The sequence below is a fragment of the Microcebus murinus genome, chromosome 19 (assembly GCF_040939455.1).
Source record: "Microcebus murinus isolate Inina chromosome 19, M.murinus_Inina_mat1.0, whole genome shotgun sequence".
NCBI lineage: Eukaryota > Metazoa > Chordata > Mammalia > Primates > Cheirogaleidae > Microcebus > Microcebus murinus.
The window spans coordinates 36,133,924-36,152,238 of record NC_134122.1 but is presented as its reverse complement, the minus strand read 5'-3'; the positions used below and the strand labels follow the sequence as shown (position 1 = coordinate 36,152,238).

The 18,315-nt window shown below is 37.5% G+C and overlaps 1 protein-coding gene across 1 annotated transcript in view; it reads left to right on the top strand.

Moving 5' to 3' along the window:
* LOC105870997 (S-adenosyl-L-methionine-dependent tRNA 4-demethylwyosine synthase TYW1) overlaps positions 1-18,315 on the top strand; it is a 176,878-nt gene that overhangs the window by 75,775 nt on the left and 82,788 nt on the right. The window contains exons 11-12 of the mRNA XM_012764072.3: positions 2,229-2,338; positions 14,811-14,988. Coding sequence (XP_012619526.2) covers positions 2,229-2,338; positions 14,811-14,988 — 288 coding nt within the window. The remainder of the gene's footprint in view (positions 1-2,228; positions 2,339-14,810; positions 14,989-18,315) is intronic.

The window sequence follows — 18,315 nt, the reverse complement described above, 5'->3', positions numbered from 1 at the left end:
GTGGATTTTCGTGTGTGTGTGGAAATGGGCACCCCTTTCCATCTGTTGGGCATTTCTTGTTGGAGTTTGAGTAAATCTAGTCAGGAGCTGGGCTCCAGTTGAGGTTTGTTGTCTCTGTGCTTACTCTCAGTGTACCACAGGCTTCAAATTTCTTTAGGGGTAACTGCGTGTAGCGTGGGGGCTGGGTCGCCACAGGCTTTTCCCCTATTCCCTCACAGAGAAAGGCTTTTTTCCATAAATGATATAGGAAAATAGCTTCCAAGTGGCATTCTTGTCCCTTTCCCCAGCCTGCACCAGGAGGCAGGCCTCTTTCTCTGGCTTTGCCAGTGTGAGAGGGAATATTTTGCCCTCTTTACCAATAATTCATATTGTCAAGCTTTTAAATCCTTTCCTGTCTCATAAATGAACATGTTATTTTACTATCTTGTAAGTTGTTAATTTTGAGAAAGTTAATGTACTTTTTGATATAACACTAGATACATTTTTATTGAATGTTAAAATCTAACCAGGGTGACAGATTTCATCACTATAATTTAATATTTTTAATAATTTATTTTAAAATGATATTTAATATTTTAATATTTAATAATCCTGGCCAATGTAAGGAGACATGAAATAAAAATGTAATAAAATATTGTCAAGGAGGAACTATATCCTAATATATGACTACATATCTAGGAAATCTAAGAAAAATAACTGGACGAGTCTTACAGTTTATAAGAGAATTTGGGAAAATGACTGGACACAGGGTAATGACACAGAAATATAGTTTCTTTAACTACTAATACCCAGATAAAATGAGTAATGAGACATATTTGTTCATAATAAGAAAGTAAAAACATGTAAGATCAAAAATAATCTAAGAGGACTCTGATTCTGCAGGATAATGGCTAATGTAGAATGCAGCTCTTAGAAGTTTCGCACCCCTTTGTTTTGTGTAGTGTCATTTAGAATAAACCTTGGGAAATATTGAAGTAAGACATACAGAGTCACCTCAGGGAGATCCAGTGACTGGTCAACCTCCAAGATTTGACTGATGAGATATATAGTATTAATAAAATAACAAGAGAATGATGCATCATTATGAGTGAAACTCAACCAACCACAAAAATGTAAAAAAAGGAGAGTTATAGAAACAGCCATCATCATTATTTGTATAAGCATACTGATTTAGGATGTGATTGATTACAAAAAGTATATGGCTGGGACTATGGCTGCAGTTTTCTCCTGCTAAACAGAGTCCATACTCATGATCTCATTGAAAGTTGATGCCTCCCTACTTTTGTTCCATAAGGAATATAGGAGAGAAGATTCCAGGAGGAATTTCTTGCCTTTTCTCAGGCCTGTATCAACAAGCATTCTTTCTCTGGCCCCTCCCAGTGTCATTTCCAAACCTAAGTGTTCCAGCTTTCTTCACTCACTTTATGAAATGTTGACATAGTTGGTAATGACATGATGGCGACATGTTGCCTTGTTTGTGTATGTACATAGTTAAAAGCATATGTATGTGCATGATTGTGCATGTACATGATTAAAAGGAAGAAAGAGTGTTTTGTCAATTTGTAACTAGAGTTGACTCAATTAGGACCAAGGGCTGGGCAGAGATGTTGAGTGACTTCTCTTCTCTAGTCACTCCTCTCTGCTAGGTGTCATGACTTAAAATAAGTTGGAAAATACTGCTATAAACAGTTGAGCTCTTAGGAGGAAACCAATCCTGATTTTGTGATTTCATGGACTATTCTATGGCAGATGATTAGCCAAGATCTCATTACAAGGAGTTCTTCAGAACAGCAGTCCCCAACCTTTTTGGCAACAGGGACCAGTTTTATGGAAGACAATTTTTCCATGGATTGGGGGTGGGGATGGGGGAATGGCTTCAGTGCATTGCATTTATTACATTTGCAGCCGCTCCCCAGTGCTAGCATCACCGCCTCAGCTCCACTTCAGATCATCAGGCATTAGATTCTCATAAGGAGCATGCAACCCAGATCCCTCCATGTTTACAGTAGGGTTCACATTTTTATGAGATAATGCTGCCACTAACCTGACAGGAGTCAGAGCTTAGACATTGGGGAGTGGCTATACAGACAGATAGATGAAGCTTTGCTTGCTCACCTGCTGCTCAATTCCTACTGTGCAGCCCAGTTCCTAATAGGCCATTGATGGGTACCGGTCCTTGGCCCAGGGGCTGAGGACCACAGCTTTAGAACTTTGCATCTTGTTCCTAGGCACCACACCAATCCGGTGGGCACTGAATGGCGGTGGAAGATGGACCAACCTGAAGTGATCTTAAAGGAAGCCATGGAAAACCATCAGAACATGATTAAGCAGTTTAAAGGTATTTATCTTCCCTCTACAAAGGAATGTTATTACCTACTAATAGCCTGAATCAAATTGGCAGAGGAATTGCTTCTTTTGTAAGTTTTTTCTCCCACTGGCAAATTTTCCAGTGTAAACTCTGTGGAAATATTATATCTATTTTGGCCTTTTTAGCTTTTATATCCCATGTGATAGAAAAATTTAAAAATTTAATCCAAAGCGTAGCAACCTAGACTGTGGTGCATTCAATCTGTAAGTTTTGCCTGGGAATATATCATCATCTTTTAAAAAACCTTTGCTTGTCTTGGTGAGCTCAAGCAGCCTTATGCATAGATTGGAAATTTTAGGTCATTGAAAAATTCTTAAATAATGTCAGTTAGTGTTGGGAAAGCAGTTTTGAATGAATACCCTATAAAAAAAGGAGGAATGATATTAATAAAAATTTCTTCATCATGATCTATAGTGATGTAGTAAAAATTCTGCCACTTAGTTTCCAGAATTCCCTGATTCAGTTCTGTCTCATACTTAAAAATACTTGACTTTTACTGGAGATCACTGGTTCTCAAACCAGTGAGATCACACATCAGAATCATCTGGAGTGCTTGGTAAAACACAGATTGTTGGTCTCTTTTCCCAGAGATTGATTAATTAAGCCTGAGGTGGAGCCTAAGAATGTGTATTTCCGACAGGTTCTGCGTGTTGAACTTTGAGAACCATTACTAGTATAGACAGACATAGTGGACTTACAAAGCAATGGCTTTGTAAAGCAACAGCTGTAGCTAATGAATTTAAATTTGTTAGGTTCCCTGTTAACCCTGTGTGCTCCTGTCTCCACATACCACTGGTGACTCCTTCTCTCCTGTAGTCTCCTTTACTTTTACATGCAAAATAAAAAAAATTCCAACCAAGGCTGTTTTGATATGGGCACTCTATGGTATTAACAACATATACAGGAATCTATATAAACTCCAGTAATTAGCATTCTGATGGTCAGGTGATTCTTTTATGCAATGAAATTTGTCTGTTCAGATCACTCATTCTTAAGATTATAGTACTTCTTATTACTGTTCTTATTTCTTATGAGAAATGGAGAAAAGTAATACAAATAATGGTTCAGAATCAACAGTAGTATACAAAAGACAATTAGTCAATAATTTTTCACCTTGATTTTTAGTTTCAAGCACTTTTAGGGGGGTTGGGGGAACAAATTGCTTTTTCTTATTTGGATAAAGCAGTGTCTCTTAGTAGTCTTTTGGAAAATTAAATGAAACTATTGGTAAAGAACTAGTAAGTCCCACATCTGGAATTCGACTAGCTTTTCTTAGACTCTCTCTGTTGGTTTAGTTAATATTAATGATTGTTGATCTTCATAGAAGTTATATATCCCTTTAATGAATTTCAAGGCAAAGTCTTCTTTTTTTTTTCCGGATAGTTATTAGTCAGGGCTTTCTAGAAAAACAACTGATTTTGCGTGTGTGTGTGTGTGTGTGTGTGTGTGTGTGTGTGTGTGTGTGTGTTTGGAGAGCAAGAGAGATTTCTTTCTTTCTTTCTTTCTTTCATTCATTCATTCATTCATTCATTCATTCATTCATTCATTCATTTTGAGGAATTGGCTCACATAATTGTGGAGGCTTGGGGAGTTTAAAATCTGATAGAGTTCACTGACAGGTTGGATTGTAGGGTAGAGTAGTGGTTAAAGTCCAGAGGCACTCTGCTGGCAGAATTCGTTCTTGCTTGGAAGAGGTCAGCCTTTGTTATATTAAGATAATGTGGGTGTGGTGGCTCATGCCTGTAAGCACTCTGGGAGGCTGAGGCGGGTGGATCGCTCAAGGTCAGGAGTTCAAAACCAGCCTGAGCAAGAGCTAGACCCGTCTCTGCTATAAATAGAAAGAAATTAATTGGCCAACTAAAAATATATAGAAAAAATTAGCTGGGCATGCATGCCTATAGTCCCAGTTACTTGGGAGGCTGAGGCAGGAGGATTGCCTGAGTCTAAGAGTTTGAGGTTGCTGTTAGCTAGGCTGATGCCATGGCACTCTAGCCCAGGCAACAGAGTGAGACTCTGTCAAAACAAAAAAAAGATAATTTGACTTGGGGGGAGTAGGGGCAATATATATAACCTTAACATTTGTACTCCCATAATATGCTGAAATAAAAAAAAATAAGTAAGATAATCTGACCAATTACATAAGGTCCATCCACATTGTGGGGAATAATCTGCTGTACTCATGGTCCTCCAATTTAAATGTTAATCTCATCCAAAAGATACTATCACAGCAATATCCAGAATAATGTTTGATGAAATATTTGGGCCCATGGTCCGGCCAAATTAACGCATAAGAGTAAGAATCACAGAGAGTAGTATTAGAAGTAGGAAATGTCAGTAATTTTATCTTTATAGTCCATTAATAATAAATTTATTTTTAGTCAGTGCTTAAAGAGCCAATTGAACCTTTAAATAATGGGGTGATGGCTGAGGACGTGTGTTTCCTGGACATACTGGAATCTCCCTAAATGCAGTCTGCGTGGGAGGAAGCAGCCCTGAAGAATAGACATTCATTTCTCCATTTGAGATGTCCTTGATACAGAATGACGATCTGAGTTTTGATAGTAATTTTTCTGACAGGAGCATTTTGGCAAATGTACTTTAAATGGAAATAAGTAATGAATAAGTCATGAGGTAGACTTTGTTGACATTAATAAAATGTGTTGGGTGAGTTCAGTGAGCATGTGTTCTTTGTTGTCTGCCAAGCTTGTTTGAGGGCTTGTCCTGAGCAGAAAGTTGCGTTGACGGTAACCTTGGGATTACTTTAATCAGTAGGCATCTCAAATGGTTTGTCTTTGGCTTCCCATGGTGTAAGAAACAAGAGTTCTAAAATGTATATTGTCTTGTAGGGGAATGGTTGGATACAGGATGGCAGGGAGAAAGAGGAAAGCATATCTATGGATAAATTAATCCCGAGTAGGGGTTAGAATGCATAAGAAGGAGGGAATGATCCCCAGAAATTCAACAACTGCCACCAATTTCATTTGTAAAACTGACATTTATACGGTATCCATTTTACCCTGCTAATTCCCATAAAGGACTCTTTTTATACCTTGGTTGACTTGACAAAATAGTTCCATGTCAGCAAAATATTTAATCAGAAGTAAATTTGCTGGAAAGATTTTCAGAGTGGAACTGGTTGATATTTGTACACCAACACTCTTCAGGTTAGCAAAGCAGTTTTTCTTTAAACCAGAAGAAAACAGGTGTATGTTTGGAGGTGTGGTGGGTGTAGTTAGGCCAGCACAAGGGTGGGGAACCTTTTCATGTTGGAAGGCTGTGTTAATTTAGCTATAATCAGATAAGGCCTCATTCAAGAAACTTCAATTAGATATACTTAAAAATGTATATTATATTGTAAAAATCTAACTACTATGTATTTAATTAAAAAAATGAAAACTGTTAACTTTAAAGTTAACTAATCTTTTAATGACTTTGTTATGTCTGCTTTTTGTTGGAAAGCACTTGAATATTTGGTTGCAGCATGGAGTTCCGTAGTTTCAGTTGATCCTCTAGATGGGTATCAGTCATTTGTGACATTAAGTGTATCTGGATTTGGGTTAGGTAAGAAAATGCAGATTCTCAGTAATAAGTGGTTGAAAAGCAAGAAAGCACTTTTTGGGCATGTTGCCAAAGGCGTGGGTATTCTACTGCATTTTTCCATATTTCACTTGGATCTTTTCTAGCATCAAACAATGACTTTAAAATGTCATCTACAAGGCCGGGAGCGGTGGCTCAAGCCTGTAATCCTAGCACTCTGGGAGGCCGAGGCAGGCGGATTGCTCGAGGTCAGGAGTTCGAAGCCAGCCTGAGCAAGAGTGAGACCCCATCTCTACTATAAATATAGAAAGAAATTAATTGGCCAACTAATATATATAGAAAAAAATTAGCCGGGCATGGTGGCGCATGCTTGTAGTCCCAGCTACTCGGGAGGCTGAGGCAGGAGGATTGCTTGAGCCCAGGAGTTTGAGGTTGCTGTGAGCTAGGCTGACGCCACGGCACTCACTCTAGCCTGGGCAACAAAGCGAGACTCTGTCTCAAAAAAAATAAAAAAAAAAAAATAAAAAAGTGTCATCTACTGAGAGCTCAGTCAGTTCCATCTGTAGTTCTTTAGGTGCCTTGGTGCTATCAACTAGGTGTGGCTGAAATGCTAACTTGAGAGTGATGTCATGATTCTCAAAGTCAGTGAACCTTTCATTGTATTCTCCAATTTATAGGTCTGTGATAGCTGTGTAATTTTCAGATTATTCACATGTATCATCCTGCTCATCAATGACCTTTGCTAACTGGGAAAAAGGTTCATCTGAAATTTCCTTTTGAAAAAGTATTTTTTAAAAAGATAGCTTTATTGAAATGCTTGGATTTTTTGCCACATATCATATATAGACTTAGTTACCTTGCAAAGAAATATTCAAATTGTTTTGATTTGACATATCACACAGAAACACTACATTCCTATAGGAATCTTCTCTGAATAATTCACATTGCTGATTCTGTTCTTCATAAACTTTAACTATCTCTTCTCACAGAGATAGAATTTTGGTGAACACCTGTCCCTGTGATAGCCAAGGCACTTGATCAGGCAAATCCACACTGAATACCTCATCATTCAACTTTAGCATGTTATGCAACTGACAATGCCATGTTGTATTTACACAAATATAGTTGACAATACTTATAACTTGTTGCAAAGCATCACTCAAAATAGTAGCTTTAGCACAGAGATTTTGCTGATGTAAGATAGAATGAAAAGAAATGAGAGCATCTGGATCTGTTAATACTTTTTTTACCTGTGCAATAAACCCTTCATGTTTTCCTGCCATGAAAATTACACCGTCTATGCATACACCCACTAAATTTACCAAATTCAGTCCAACTTCAAGACATTTGTCTTGAAAGTTGTTGAATATATCTATTCCCTGTGTTCTGTTCGCAGGGGTGCCCAAAGCAAATAACTCTTCACAGCCAAGAAAATCTTCTGCTATGACCCAAAGGAAGTATAAAACCTGTGCAAAGTCAGTAATATCAGTTGATTTATCCAAAGCGATTGAAGAATGTGTATTTTCCTTTTGAAGTATTGCATGAAGTTTATCTGTTAAGTTGAAGGCTAATTCATGCTGCCAACCTGTTATAGTTCTTGAAACAAGGCAGTTGTTTGTACTTTGAAACGTTGTCATGGTCTAAGCATCCTACAACTTTGACAATGCATTCTTTCACAATTTCTACATCACTGAATGACTTCCCTTTTTCCCCAAGTATTAAGCGACTTTATAAGTTGCTTCAGTGGCATTATTGCCAGGTCTTCTTGCTGCTCGAAAGAATTGTCTTTGCTTTTGCTTTTCATCTTTTAATTTATGCAATATGACCTTTCATGCCTTTCTCCCAATTAAAAATATTTGTGGTTCTTATGAGTGTTATAATGCTGATGAGCATTGAATTTCTTTAATGTTGATATTGCAGTATTACAAAGCAGGCAAATCATCTTATCTTTAGCAGAAACAAGATAATATTGCAATTCCCAATCCTCATTAAAAAATCTTCCTTCAGGGTTCTCTTGGTCTTCTTTGACATGATGGGCTGTTAAGCAGACAGCATTAAAAAATGCTGTCAAGCTGTGCATCTGCTCACAAATTCCACTTCAAACAGAAACAGGTGCACTGTTGTCAAAAGCTGATAACAGACTGGCATACTCGAACCCCATAAACTCTCGCCAACCAGCCTTATGTGGTAATGGTGCCAGTCAGGCGGGGGAAGTTAGAACTAAATCATGAGCTTAGCACCCGTCAATTCAATTTATCCTTTATGGCTTTCAGTTTAGCCTTATGGTTCTAATTGTGCTGGTCAATCTTGGAGGATTATTTAGTTGAAACTTATTTTATTCTTTGGTATTTTAAATACATTCATTTAAAAAGTAAAAATGACAAACAAAAATGTATTAATAAAAACAAAAGGTTTTGTTCTGTAAAACTTGGATTGAGTCAAAAGGTTGCACTTAAGGACCTATATTATAGAAGGCCACATGTGGCCTTAAGGCCAAAGGTTCCCTACCCCTGGGCCTAAAGGAGTGGGCATAAAGGAGTTCTTTTTGTTTTATATTTTCACAATGAGTAAGAGCTCACTTAATTTTCAATTTTTGGGCTGTGGTGAGTATTTATTTAATGTTTTTACTTCATATGAGCTTCAACAAGCCATTACTTTTTGAAAATCTGTCTTGTTGCTATAATAAGCATAGTAAATCTTGCTCAGAAACTATAGTATTAGAAAAGAAAAAAACCCTAATTACTAAAGGGTAAAATACATAATTTGTAAGAATCCAGAGCCCTTCTGGAAAACTGGTAGTAGTCTGTAAGACTTAAAAGAAAAAAATGTTCTATATGTTCTCTTAAAACAATACTCTTCTGGCAACATTATAGAAGTTTAGTATTTCAGAACATTGGTTGTGTTGCATTTTCTTGGCTCCTGGCAGAAAGTAATCTAAACTAATTGGTGGTGGTTGATTTTTTTGTAGACATTCACTAGGCAATGAGATTTTATCACTTCACTAAATTACTTATACTAGGCTTTATAATGGTTATAGTCTAAAGTTTTCTTTTTTACAAACCTGAATTCTTCCTGCACTAAGTGGAATCTCTATGTTCTTTCATTCATTCTTAGGGGATAGGTACAAATAAAACAGTTCACTCTGCTTTCTGGCTAGGTCAGCCTCAGAATAAGGATGGTAAGTCACCCTACCTCTTCTGAACCCAGTGTCCTCTCCTGGGTGCAAGCCTGGCATGGATCCTACTCTAAAGATGCAGACATGTACCTCCAGATTTTATTTTGGCCCCTAATGGAGTATCTACTGTCTACTTTCCTCAAATCTGAACTCCTCACTAGAGATTGGCCTGGAGATGTGACTTATCTCAAGAGATCCTTGGAGATAAACCTACCTACAGATGCCCTGTGGGAATCACCTTCGTCTTTCTTTTCTTTGACACCCATATTGGAGTTTCTCTGTTGGAGCCCCCATACTATTACCTTGTGTCTTCTGTGGCTTAAAAACAGAGACAAACAAATAAAGAACCAGAAATAAATATGATTTCTGGTTTCCTTAGTTGGAACTTAGAATACATTTTCCTACAGGAAAAAATGTTTGAATTAGATTAGGTGATATTGAAATTGATTTATTAGCACTATAATTTAGTTATATTATAGATTAGTTAGGTGTTTAGGAGTTTGCACGGTCACTTAATTTTCATTTTAATAATATTATATCTATGGTAATACACATTTCAAGCTTAAACAGAAATGCTTAGGAACAGAATCTTTATAAATTGGAAATTATAGGCAATTTTCAAAGCCTTGAAGCCGTTTCTTTCTTAGTTTATTATATTCTAGATCTCACCACTTTAGCCAGTTTTTAGAGTTCCACTCTTTTGGCTCATTAATAATTTCCCTCACTCTGGCCTGGAGTCCTTTGTTTTCTGGTGTGCTTTCCCACCCCGTGATGTGATGAACACCTGTTCTCTCCCATTGGGTCTGGTCCAATCTGTGATTTTATTTCTGTGTAGGATGGGAACTGGTTGTGGCTATTGTTGCGTATTGTCTCTGAGTTTCCAACTTTAGCTAAGTGGCCAGCCTGAGCAGATTTTGAAGATAATTCTCTGATTTTTTAAGTACTTCTCTTTTTTGCTGCTGCTCTCAATTGTGAGGGCAATCATTGTCTTTTCACTTATTTCACTGAGTCATTAAAATATCTTTGTTTTTGTGACCTTTATTAGCTTTCTCTTTATGTACTTGCAAAATTAACTTTATATTGATTAAAAGTGGGTCAGAATTTCAGTGCGACTCAGCATCTTTTCAAAATGCTGCCTGCCCCCTTACCACCATGGCAGGGAGAAACAGATCCTAGAAAATGGGGTTAAGGTTTCATTAGCTCAGTTTTTCATCAGTTTAGCAAACATCAAGGGATTGAACATTCTTTGCCAGAAATGTCTTCAGTGCTAAAGATGCAAAGATGAAAAAGACATCATTTGTTGCTAGGTATTTTTTTTATCTATACTTTAAACTAGAAATGAAGTAGTGCAAAAAATAAAAGCTCCCTAGCAGATGGTTTTCACAAACTAGGTATGCTAAAGTATACATCATAAAGAAATGTGGAGGTGGGGAAGAGAACACCACCTGCTAATTGTTTTCTGAAAACTTATTTATGAAAAACCTCACAGTGAAATGGCTGTATCAAACAGTTATCATTTTTGACTTTAAGCCAGGAAAGGTTGTTGGGAAGATCTTTGGCTAGGAACTGCATTCCTATGGGAAGAAAGAAGAGAGTGTTTTATTTATGATCGGCCCAAACCTTAGACATAAAAATACTGTACGCTGAGCAACGTATCACTGTTTCGTGTTGTGTTATTTGGCTTATCATCATGACATTAGGATAAAAATTCTGGAATCTTAAATTCTTGCTTTGACGTCTTTCAGTGAGATAAAGTATGCTTCTTATTTAATCTGCTGACTGTATTTGTGATTATCCAAGATTTGGAAGCTGTTCAGGATAAGAGAAATATCAGAAAACTTGCTTATCAATAACAACAAAAAACCCATAAAGATAGAATAACAAAGCATCAGAGTTTAGTTATGAAAGGGTTAAAGTTTGGGAACCATGAGTAGAACAGAGTGTGTGTGTGTGTGTGTGTGTGTGTGTGTGTGTGTTCATATCACACAATGGGGAATAATGCTATAGATTGCTACTGAAATATAGTGTTTCCTGTTGCCTGACTGTTTCTTTCTTCTCCAGGAGTTCTTTGCATTAGAAATTTGGAGGCTGTTTTTTCTGTTTTTATTTTCTTTGAGGACAGTGAAAGAAGACATGAAGTTGATTCCTTGAGGCCTTGTTTTTGGAAGTACCATCATAATAGCCTCTGGTAGCGAGCATGCAATAGAAATGTGCTTTTATGAAGGAGAGAACCAAGGTTTTGCATATCTTTCTCAGTACCTTACTTTTGAAAGAATCAGGATGATTTTTAAATCTCAGAATCCATTATTTTAAAAAGTTTACCCATAGGGACTTGGGGTATGTTTTTGGTCTTGTTCTTTATTTGTTTGTGTTTTAGATTGTCTAAATGGGCAAGTTCGTTTATGAAATTTTGAGTTACAGCTCTACAGAAAAGATGGCAGTTGATCTCTCTGCTTTTAGGTTTTCCCCCTTCCTCCTTGGCTGCTCCTTGGTAGTGTCATTTGTTGATCCCTCCTCCTCTCCCCAGAACTGTGAGTGACCTAGCACTCAGTCCTGGTCCTCTTCTCTGTCCTATTAACCTCTAAGGTTTTCTTTGTCTGAGTTGATGGCAACTAGTTGCTCAGGCCAAACACTTGTTGGAAGTCATCGACACCTCTCATTTTCTCATACCTTACATCCAATCTATTCCAAAATCCTCTCAACTAAACTGTCAACACAAATCCAGCTGATAATCCCTTTGTGCCAGCCTGGTCCAAGCTCTTGCTTAGCGCTTGACAGATTAGCTTCTCTCCTTGCCCCTGTGTTCTCAATATAGAACCCAATGTGATCCATTTAAAATAAAAATTAGTTCATGCCATCCTTCTTCTCAAAACCCTGCAGTGAATACCCATGTTCCTCAGATTTCTTGAACACATTAGATGAGCTCCCACCTGTGTCTTCCCCTCTTTGCTCTGTTGGCCCACTCCCTCATTTCCATGTCAGACCTTGCCTTTTCAATGAGGTTCATCCTGCCTACCCTGTATAGCAAGGCGGCCTGCCTTTGTTTCCTCTTGGCACTCCACACCTTCTTTACCCTGCTCTACCTCTTTTCCCCCTATGCTAATCACCCTCTAATATATTATAGAAGTGTACATCCAATATGATAACTGTTAGACACGCAAGGCCCTTTTAAATTAGTAAAAATTAAATAAAATTAAAAATTCACTTCCTTATTCACACTAGCCACATTTCAAGTTCTCAATAGTCATGTGTGATTAGTGTCTACTGTTTAGATAGTACAAAAAAGAGAATATTTCTGTCATCACAGAAAGTTCCCTCTGTTCTGCTATAGAATTTACTGATTCATTATGTTTTATGTCTCTATCTCATTTGCTAGAATGTAAACTCCACAAAGGCACAGACCTTTCTCTGTTTTATTTACTGATAGAAAAATCTTCAAAAACAGTGCCTGGCACATAGTAGGTGATCAGTACACACATTTAATTGGAAGGAATTACCATTTTAAGTAATTGAAATAATTGGATTTCTGTTTCAGTACACAAAATAAAAATATTTGCAGCTTACATGTTTTGAACACTTAGGTGCTGGGCCTGGCACCCCACTAAGTATTTCATGTAGCTCATTTCATTTAATAATGTGTGTGTGTGTGTGTGTGTGTGTGTGTGTGTGTAAGTAAAATTCCCATTATAAGGGAATGGACTTGGACAGAGTGAGAGGTCTGACCAAGGACACAAAACTAGCTTAGTGGTAGAGTCAGGATTTGAACCCAGTACATCTGATTCCCAGTGGCCAAGACTTGTACTTTTTGAGTTTTAGGTTAATTCTGGAGTTGAGGTTAAATCTGTCTTCTACTCAGCTGCTCATGCAGGGATTAAAGTTAATGATCCTTTTTTTTCAAAAAGGAAATGTTATACTTGATGCTGAGTTGTCTTGGCAACACAGAATGAGTTTAAGGATCAAGTTTTATTTAAAACCTTGATTCACTTGAGTTAAGATCTTAGATTTCAATAACCTAAAAAATTATTCATCCATCCCAAAATACTGACATGAAATACATTCTTAGGATTGCAGTTAGTCATAAAAGAAGCTATCACCTGTCACTTTTAGAGTATTCTCATTTTAGTCTCTATTCTGTTGGTTTGACCTCTTGGTTATGTACTTGCACTTGCTTATTTCCAAGTAGATTCTATTTGTGTGTAAGATAAAATTAGTTCTTCAAAATTAAGGTACAATTGAGCAGTGCAAGTTAACTTTATTTTCCACAAAATAAAGTTTTGTTGTTATTGTGTTAAGGTGACAGTTACTGGGATTTTATCAGTTTAATAAACCAGGATAAAAGTGATAACAGTACATTCTTAATGAATGTGTCTTGTGTGTCAGGTGCTCTGCTAAGACCTTTATATGCATCATCTCATTTAATCCTAACAAAAATTTTTTGAAATACGTACAGTTCATATCTAAGAAAATTAAGTTTAAAAGATGGCTAATAAGTGACTGGAAGAGCATATGGACATGCTTCTCCCCACCCCCAATCTCCAAGAAGAATCTGTATCCTTCAGAGAGAATATATTCTTCAAAAAGAACCTAGAGATAATTGATTTAGAAATATCTACAGTAAAGGAGATATATTTTTATTTGCCTATGCACATTCTTTCCAAGTCTTTCACATTCTTAGATTGTGGGACTTTTAAGACAGCTGTCTCTGAATGCCTTCTACATTTGAGTCAAGAGCAGTACTTGTCAAAATGAGCTTTATACTCTAATCACACGAGGAGCACTTAAAAATCCTGATGCCTGAGTCCTGTCCCCAGAGACTGTGATTTAATTGGTTTGGAATACCGCCTGGACATTGGGATTTTGAAAGTTCTTTGGGTAATGCCAATGTCTAGCTCGGGCTGAGAATGAGTGGTGTGTGCCAGTGGTTACCAAACTTGTCTGCATATTAGACTCATTGGGGAGCCTCAAAAACTACTCATGCCTGTGCCATTCCCCAGAGAATGTGATTTATTTGATCTGAGCTTCAGCCTGGATTTTTGAAGTTTTAGATACACAGCCGATTCTAATGTATAGACAAGGTTTGGGATCCTCTACTTTCATGTGGTGATTTTCAACCTTGGCTGTACATAAGAATCATTTGGGGAACGTTTAGAAAGAACTCTTGTTCTGGCTTGCACATGTTCTAATGAACAGACTCTTTGGAGGTAGACGTAGGTGACAGTAGTTTTTGAATCTCCCAGTGATTCCAATGTGAAACCAAACGTGAGAACTATAGATCTCTTCTTTTTCTCTCCTCTATGCCTCCGGACCAACTACATTTGGTTTCTGAATTCAGGGTACTGGAGGAATGCATAGGGAAATGATTGGTCTAGAACAGTCTTTTCCTTATGTACATGTATTGAGTTCATTTTCTTAGACCAACATGAAAGAAAGCCTTGCTTTTGCAGGGCTAAGCAAATTATGGAAGTGATGTATTCTGCATTCCAAATAATTGTTTATAGCTAACACAGTTAGTTTTGCCTGCTTGTATTGATGTTGTTTAAACAGCACCAAAGCTAAGGATGAGATTGCTGACTTCTGATTTAATAATTCTAGTTTTTTTCTCCCCTCTGGCTCTTGTTTTGTATTTTTTGACTGAATGAATTTGCCCTCTAAAATCAAAGAATCACTAAGAAAAATGTGGCATCCTCCATCTGTGTCTTATTTAGCTTGTTCCTTTTCACTGTATTTCAGGAGTACCAGGTGTCCAAGCAGAGCGCTTCGAAGAAGGAATGACGGTAAAGCATTGTGCATTGTCCCTTGTGGGAGAACCAATAATGTACCCAGAGATCAACAGGTTTTTGAAGCTACTCCACCATTGTAAAATCTCCAGTTTCCTGGTCACAAATGCACAATTCCCCATGGAAATTAGGTGAGGAATTCAGCCCATGGAGATATGCTGCTGGAATCTATGTTTGACTGCAGAGTAAAACTAATAGGCACTAATACATTCAAAGAGGATTTGTTGATTACTTGCTACATATAAATGTTGAGCTTTGGGAGATGAAGATATTCCTGCTCTTCAAAAATCCATTCTGTTAGTAAAAATGTATTCACATTAGTAAAAAGAATAGAGGCACAGATAAATTGCTAAGGGAATTAAAAAAAAGAATACATTATTTTCCAGATGGGAGAAGCATAAAACTTTCCAGGGAAGCTATCATTTAATTTGGATTTTAAAATATGGCTGGGATTGGTACTTGGGGGAGGTAGGAAACTGTATTTTTTTTATCAGGAACTTCTTGAGAAAGACATGGAGTTGGGGCTATTTGTGGTAACTGTTATGTAAATATAGTTTATCTAGATCACAGATGTGCCTAAGAGGTGGCAGTTGGAGATCAAGTTGGAAAGGTTGGGAATAGATTGTAGAGGACTTCAAATGCTACTCCTTAGAAAGATCTTGCTTCCTGCAGAGTGATCTTCCAGTGTAGTATGAAATGGGAGTGACAAGCAGTGGAACCTGGATATGAGATTATGATGTTTAGGTCAGAGTTATAAGGATGGGATTAAGACAGAGAGAATGAGGAGTGTTAAAAAAGATACTGTTGAGGCGTAGCAAATAAGATTGGCAAACTGACTGGCTCCGAGAGGCCAGCGTAGGGGGCAACTGAATAATTATGCTGGGGGTTCCAGTCATGTTTATCATTAGGATTATGGGGCTCCGACAGTAGAGAGATCATGTAGGAAAGGATCAGGCGTAGGTGGTAGGATGATGACTCAGAGGGAGGACTCTCCAGATGGGGGTGACCAGAGGTATCCCCTGAGGCCTGGAAATGATCTGTTTTGCATTGTACTTGGACTATGCACCAAAAGTGTTGAATTTTACTTAGCTGTTATTTATCTGTGCTTTTCCCATTAGACTCTAAGTTCCTAGAGGTCAGGACTCCTGCTTACTTATCTTTGTGCCACTAGTACAGTTGCCTGGCATACTGTAGGTGCTCAGTAAAGGGTGGTAAAATATTGGGGAAATAGGAATAAAAATCAATGGTCTTTATGAATTCAATTTTGTATTCCAAATACAGGCCAGTAAGGTGTGACATGAAAAAAAGGTGAAAATAATTGTAAAAATTACAAAAACACTTTATTTCTAGGAAGAATGATCATACATACATACACACAGAAAGTCAGTTTAGAATTTAGAAAATCAAAGAGTTAATTAAAATTATTAGCTACTTGGCCGGGCGCTGTGGCTCACGCCTGTAATCCTAGCTCTTGGGAGGCCGAGGCGGGCGGATTGCTCAAGGTCAGGAGTTCAAAACCAGCCTGAGCGAGACCCCGTCTCTACTATAAATAGAAAGAAATTAATTGGCCAACTGATATTTATATATAAAAAATTAGCCGGGCATGGTGGCGCATGCCTGTAGTCCCAGCTACCCGGGAGGCTGAGGCAGAAGGATCACTCGAGCCCAGGAGTTTGAGGTTGCTGTGAGCCAGGCTGACGCCACGGCACTCACTCTAGCCCGGGCAACAAAGTGAGACTCTGTCTCAAAAAAAAAAAAAAAAAAATTATTAGCTACTAGACAATAATATGTAAATTGGTATGTTGTCACAAAGGTAGCTATAATATTACTCTTTGAAGTTATATAAAAAGGTAAGGTTGAAAAGAAAAAGATTTTAAAAAGTCAGTGTGTATATTATACATATGGTCACCATTCCTTTTTAAATAGTTTTGTTAAATTTAAAATTGTTGAATTTTCACATGGCTCATGGGGAAGACATTGGGATAGAGGGTGAGGTATATGTATAAAAAGGGGAAGTCTATTTCAAATTTAAGGGATAAATGTCTAAAAAGAATTGAATTTGCTAGGAGTAGGATGTAGGTAATTCTTTGCAAAATGATAACCAGAGAGGATAATTCATTGTTTGATCATACATGGAATTCCTTGTGAATGACATCATAGACTGAGTACAATTATGAGTATGAAGTAAGATATTTACTTGAAAGTGTCCAGCAAAATGTCAGCACATGGTAAACATTTAGTAAATGTTACTGAGTCTCTCTTCCCCTCTCTTGTTGGTGAGCTTTCTTGTGCCTGCAGGGGGATCATGGTATGACAAGATGTTGGTACTAGTTTCGATTGCCATCTTTGACCAACAAATGAAATATGATGGCATATCATTCCAAAGAAATATTTCTTTATTGACTAACCCAGTCTTTTAGGGTAGGTACTGACTGGAAAATTGGGATGGAGACAAAAAGGAAGAAGTGAGGTGGCAGGAACAGGGAAATAGGAAGATGAACAGATCTCTCAGATCTTGAAAACAAGAGTTCATTCCCTACTCTGTGAGGAATAATTGAGAAAGTAGGGATTCTTAGGAAAGGGAAGTTCCTTTTTTGAATTTTTAAAGCATTCTTGAAGCTCCTAATATTAAGGGTGACATGGTTCAGGGAATAGGCATAGAAGTTGTGTTGCATTTCCTTTTAAGTTACATCCTTCCCTGGGCACAAGAGAATATGTAGAAAGTAGCCATTCTAGGTTTGAATCTCAAAAAGTAGGCATGTCTTTGTTATCCATGAAATACCTATCTAGATATAGAGAATATCAAAACCAAAGCTGAGATCTACAAATTATTGCTAGAATCTGGAAGAATTTCTGATAATGAGTGTCTGATAGAGGTGGATTGAGGAACAAACTTAATCTTTAGGTGTATTTTTCTCTGAAACAGAGCATTCCTACTGGCTTGGGAATAATGTATGTGCCCAAATGTTAGAATGTCCTAAATATAAGACAAGCACCTACCGCCATATTTTCCCAATAAAATATGTGAATTGTTCAACAAAACTTAAAAAGAAGAGTGATGAGAGTTGCCCTTCCAGATATTATGATGTGTCATAAAACAGTACGTTTCACATACTCTGGACCGTAGAGTAGTGAAACAAGATAGTTCTGAGACTGCCCCTACTTTTACACTAATTTTCATTACTGGACACCTCTCTGAGTTTTGCCGAGGGCTCTCCTACCCCAACTCCAATGGCCCAAGAGAAAACGGAAAGTAAACCAGTTCTCTAAGTGCAGATAATATTGCTTATTTCTGTGAATTAGGAGAAATCTAAATACCAGTTGTCTCCGGTATCTTAGTTTCTTTCAGAGAAACAAGGATCTAGATTGACTAATATAATGCAGCGGTCATGAATTTTGGAAGTTTCCCCTAATGATTATAGTGCTAATTCTACACAACAAGTCATACCATGCAATTT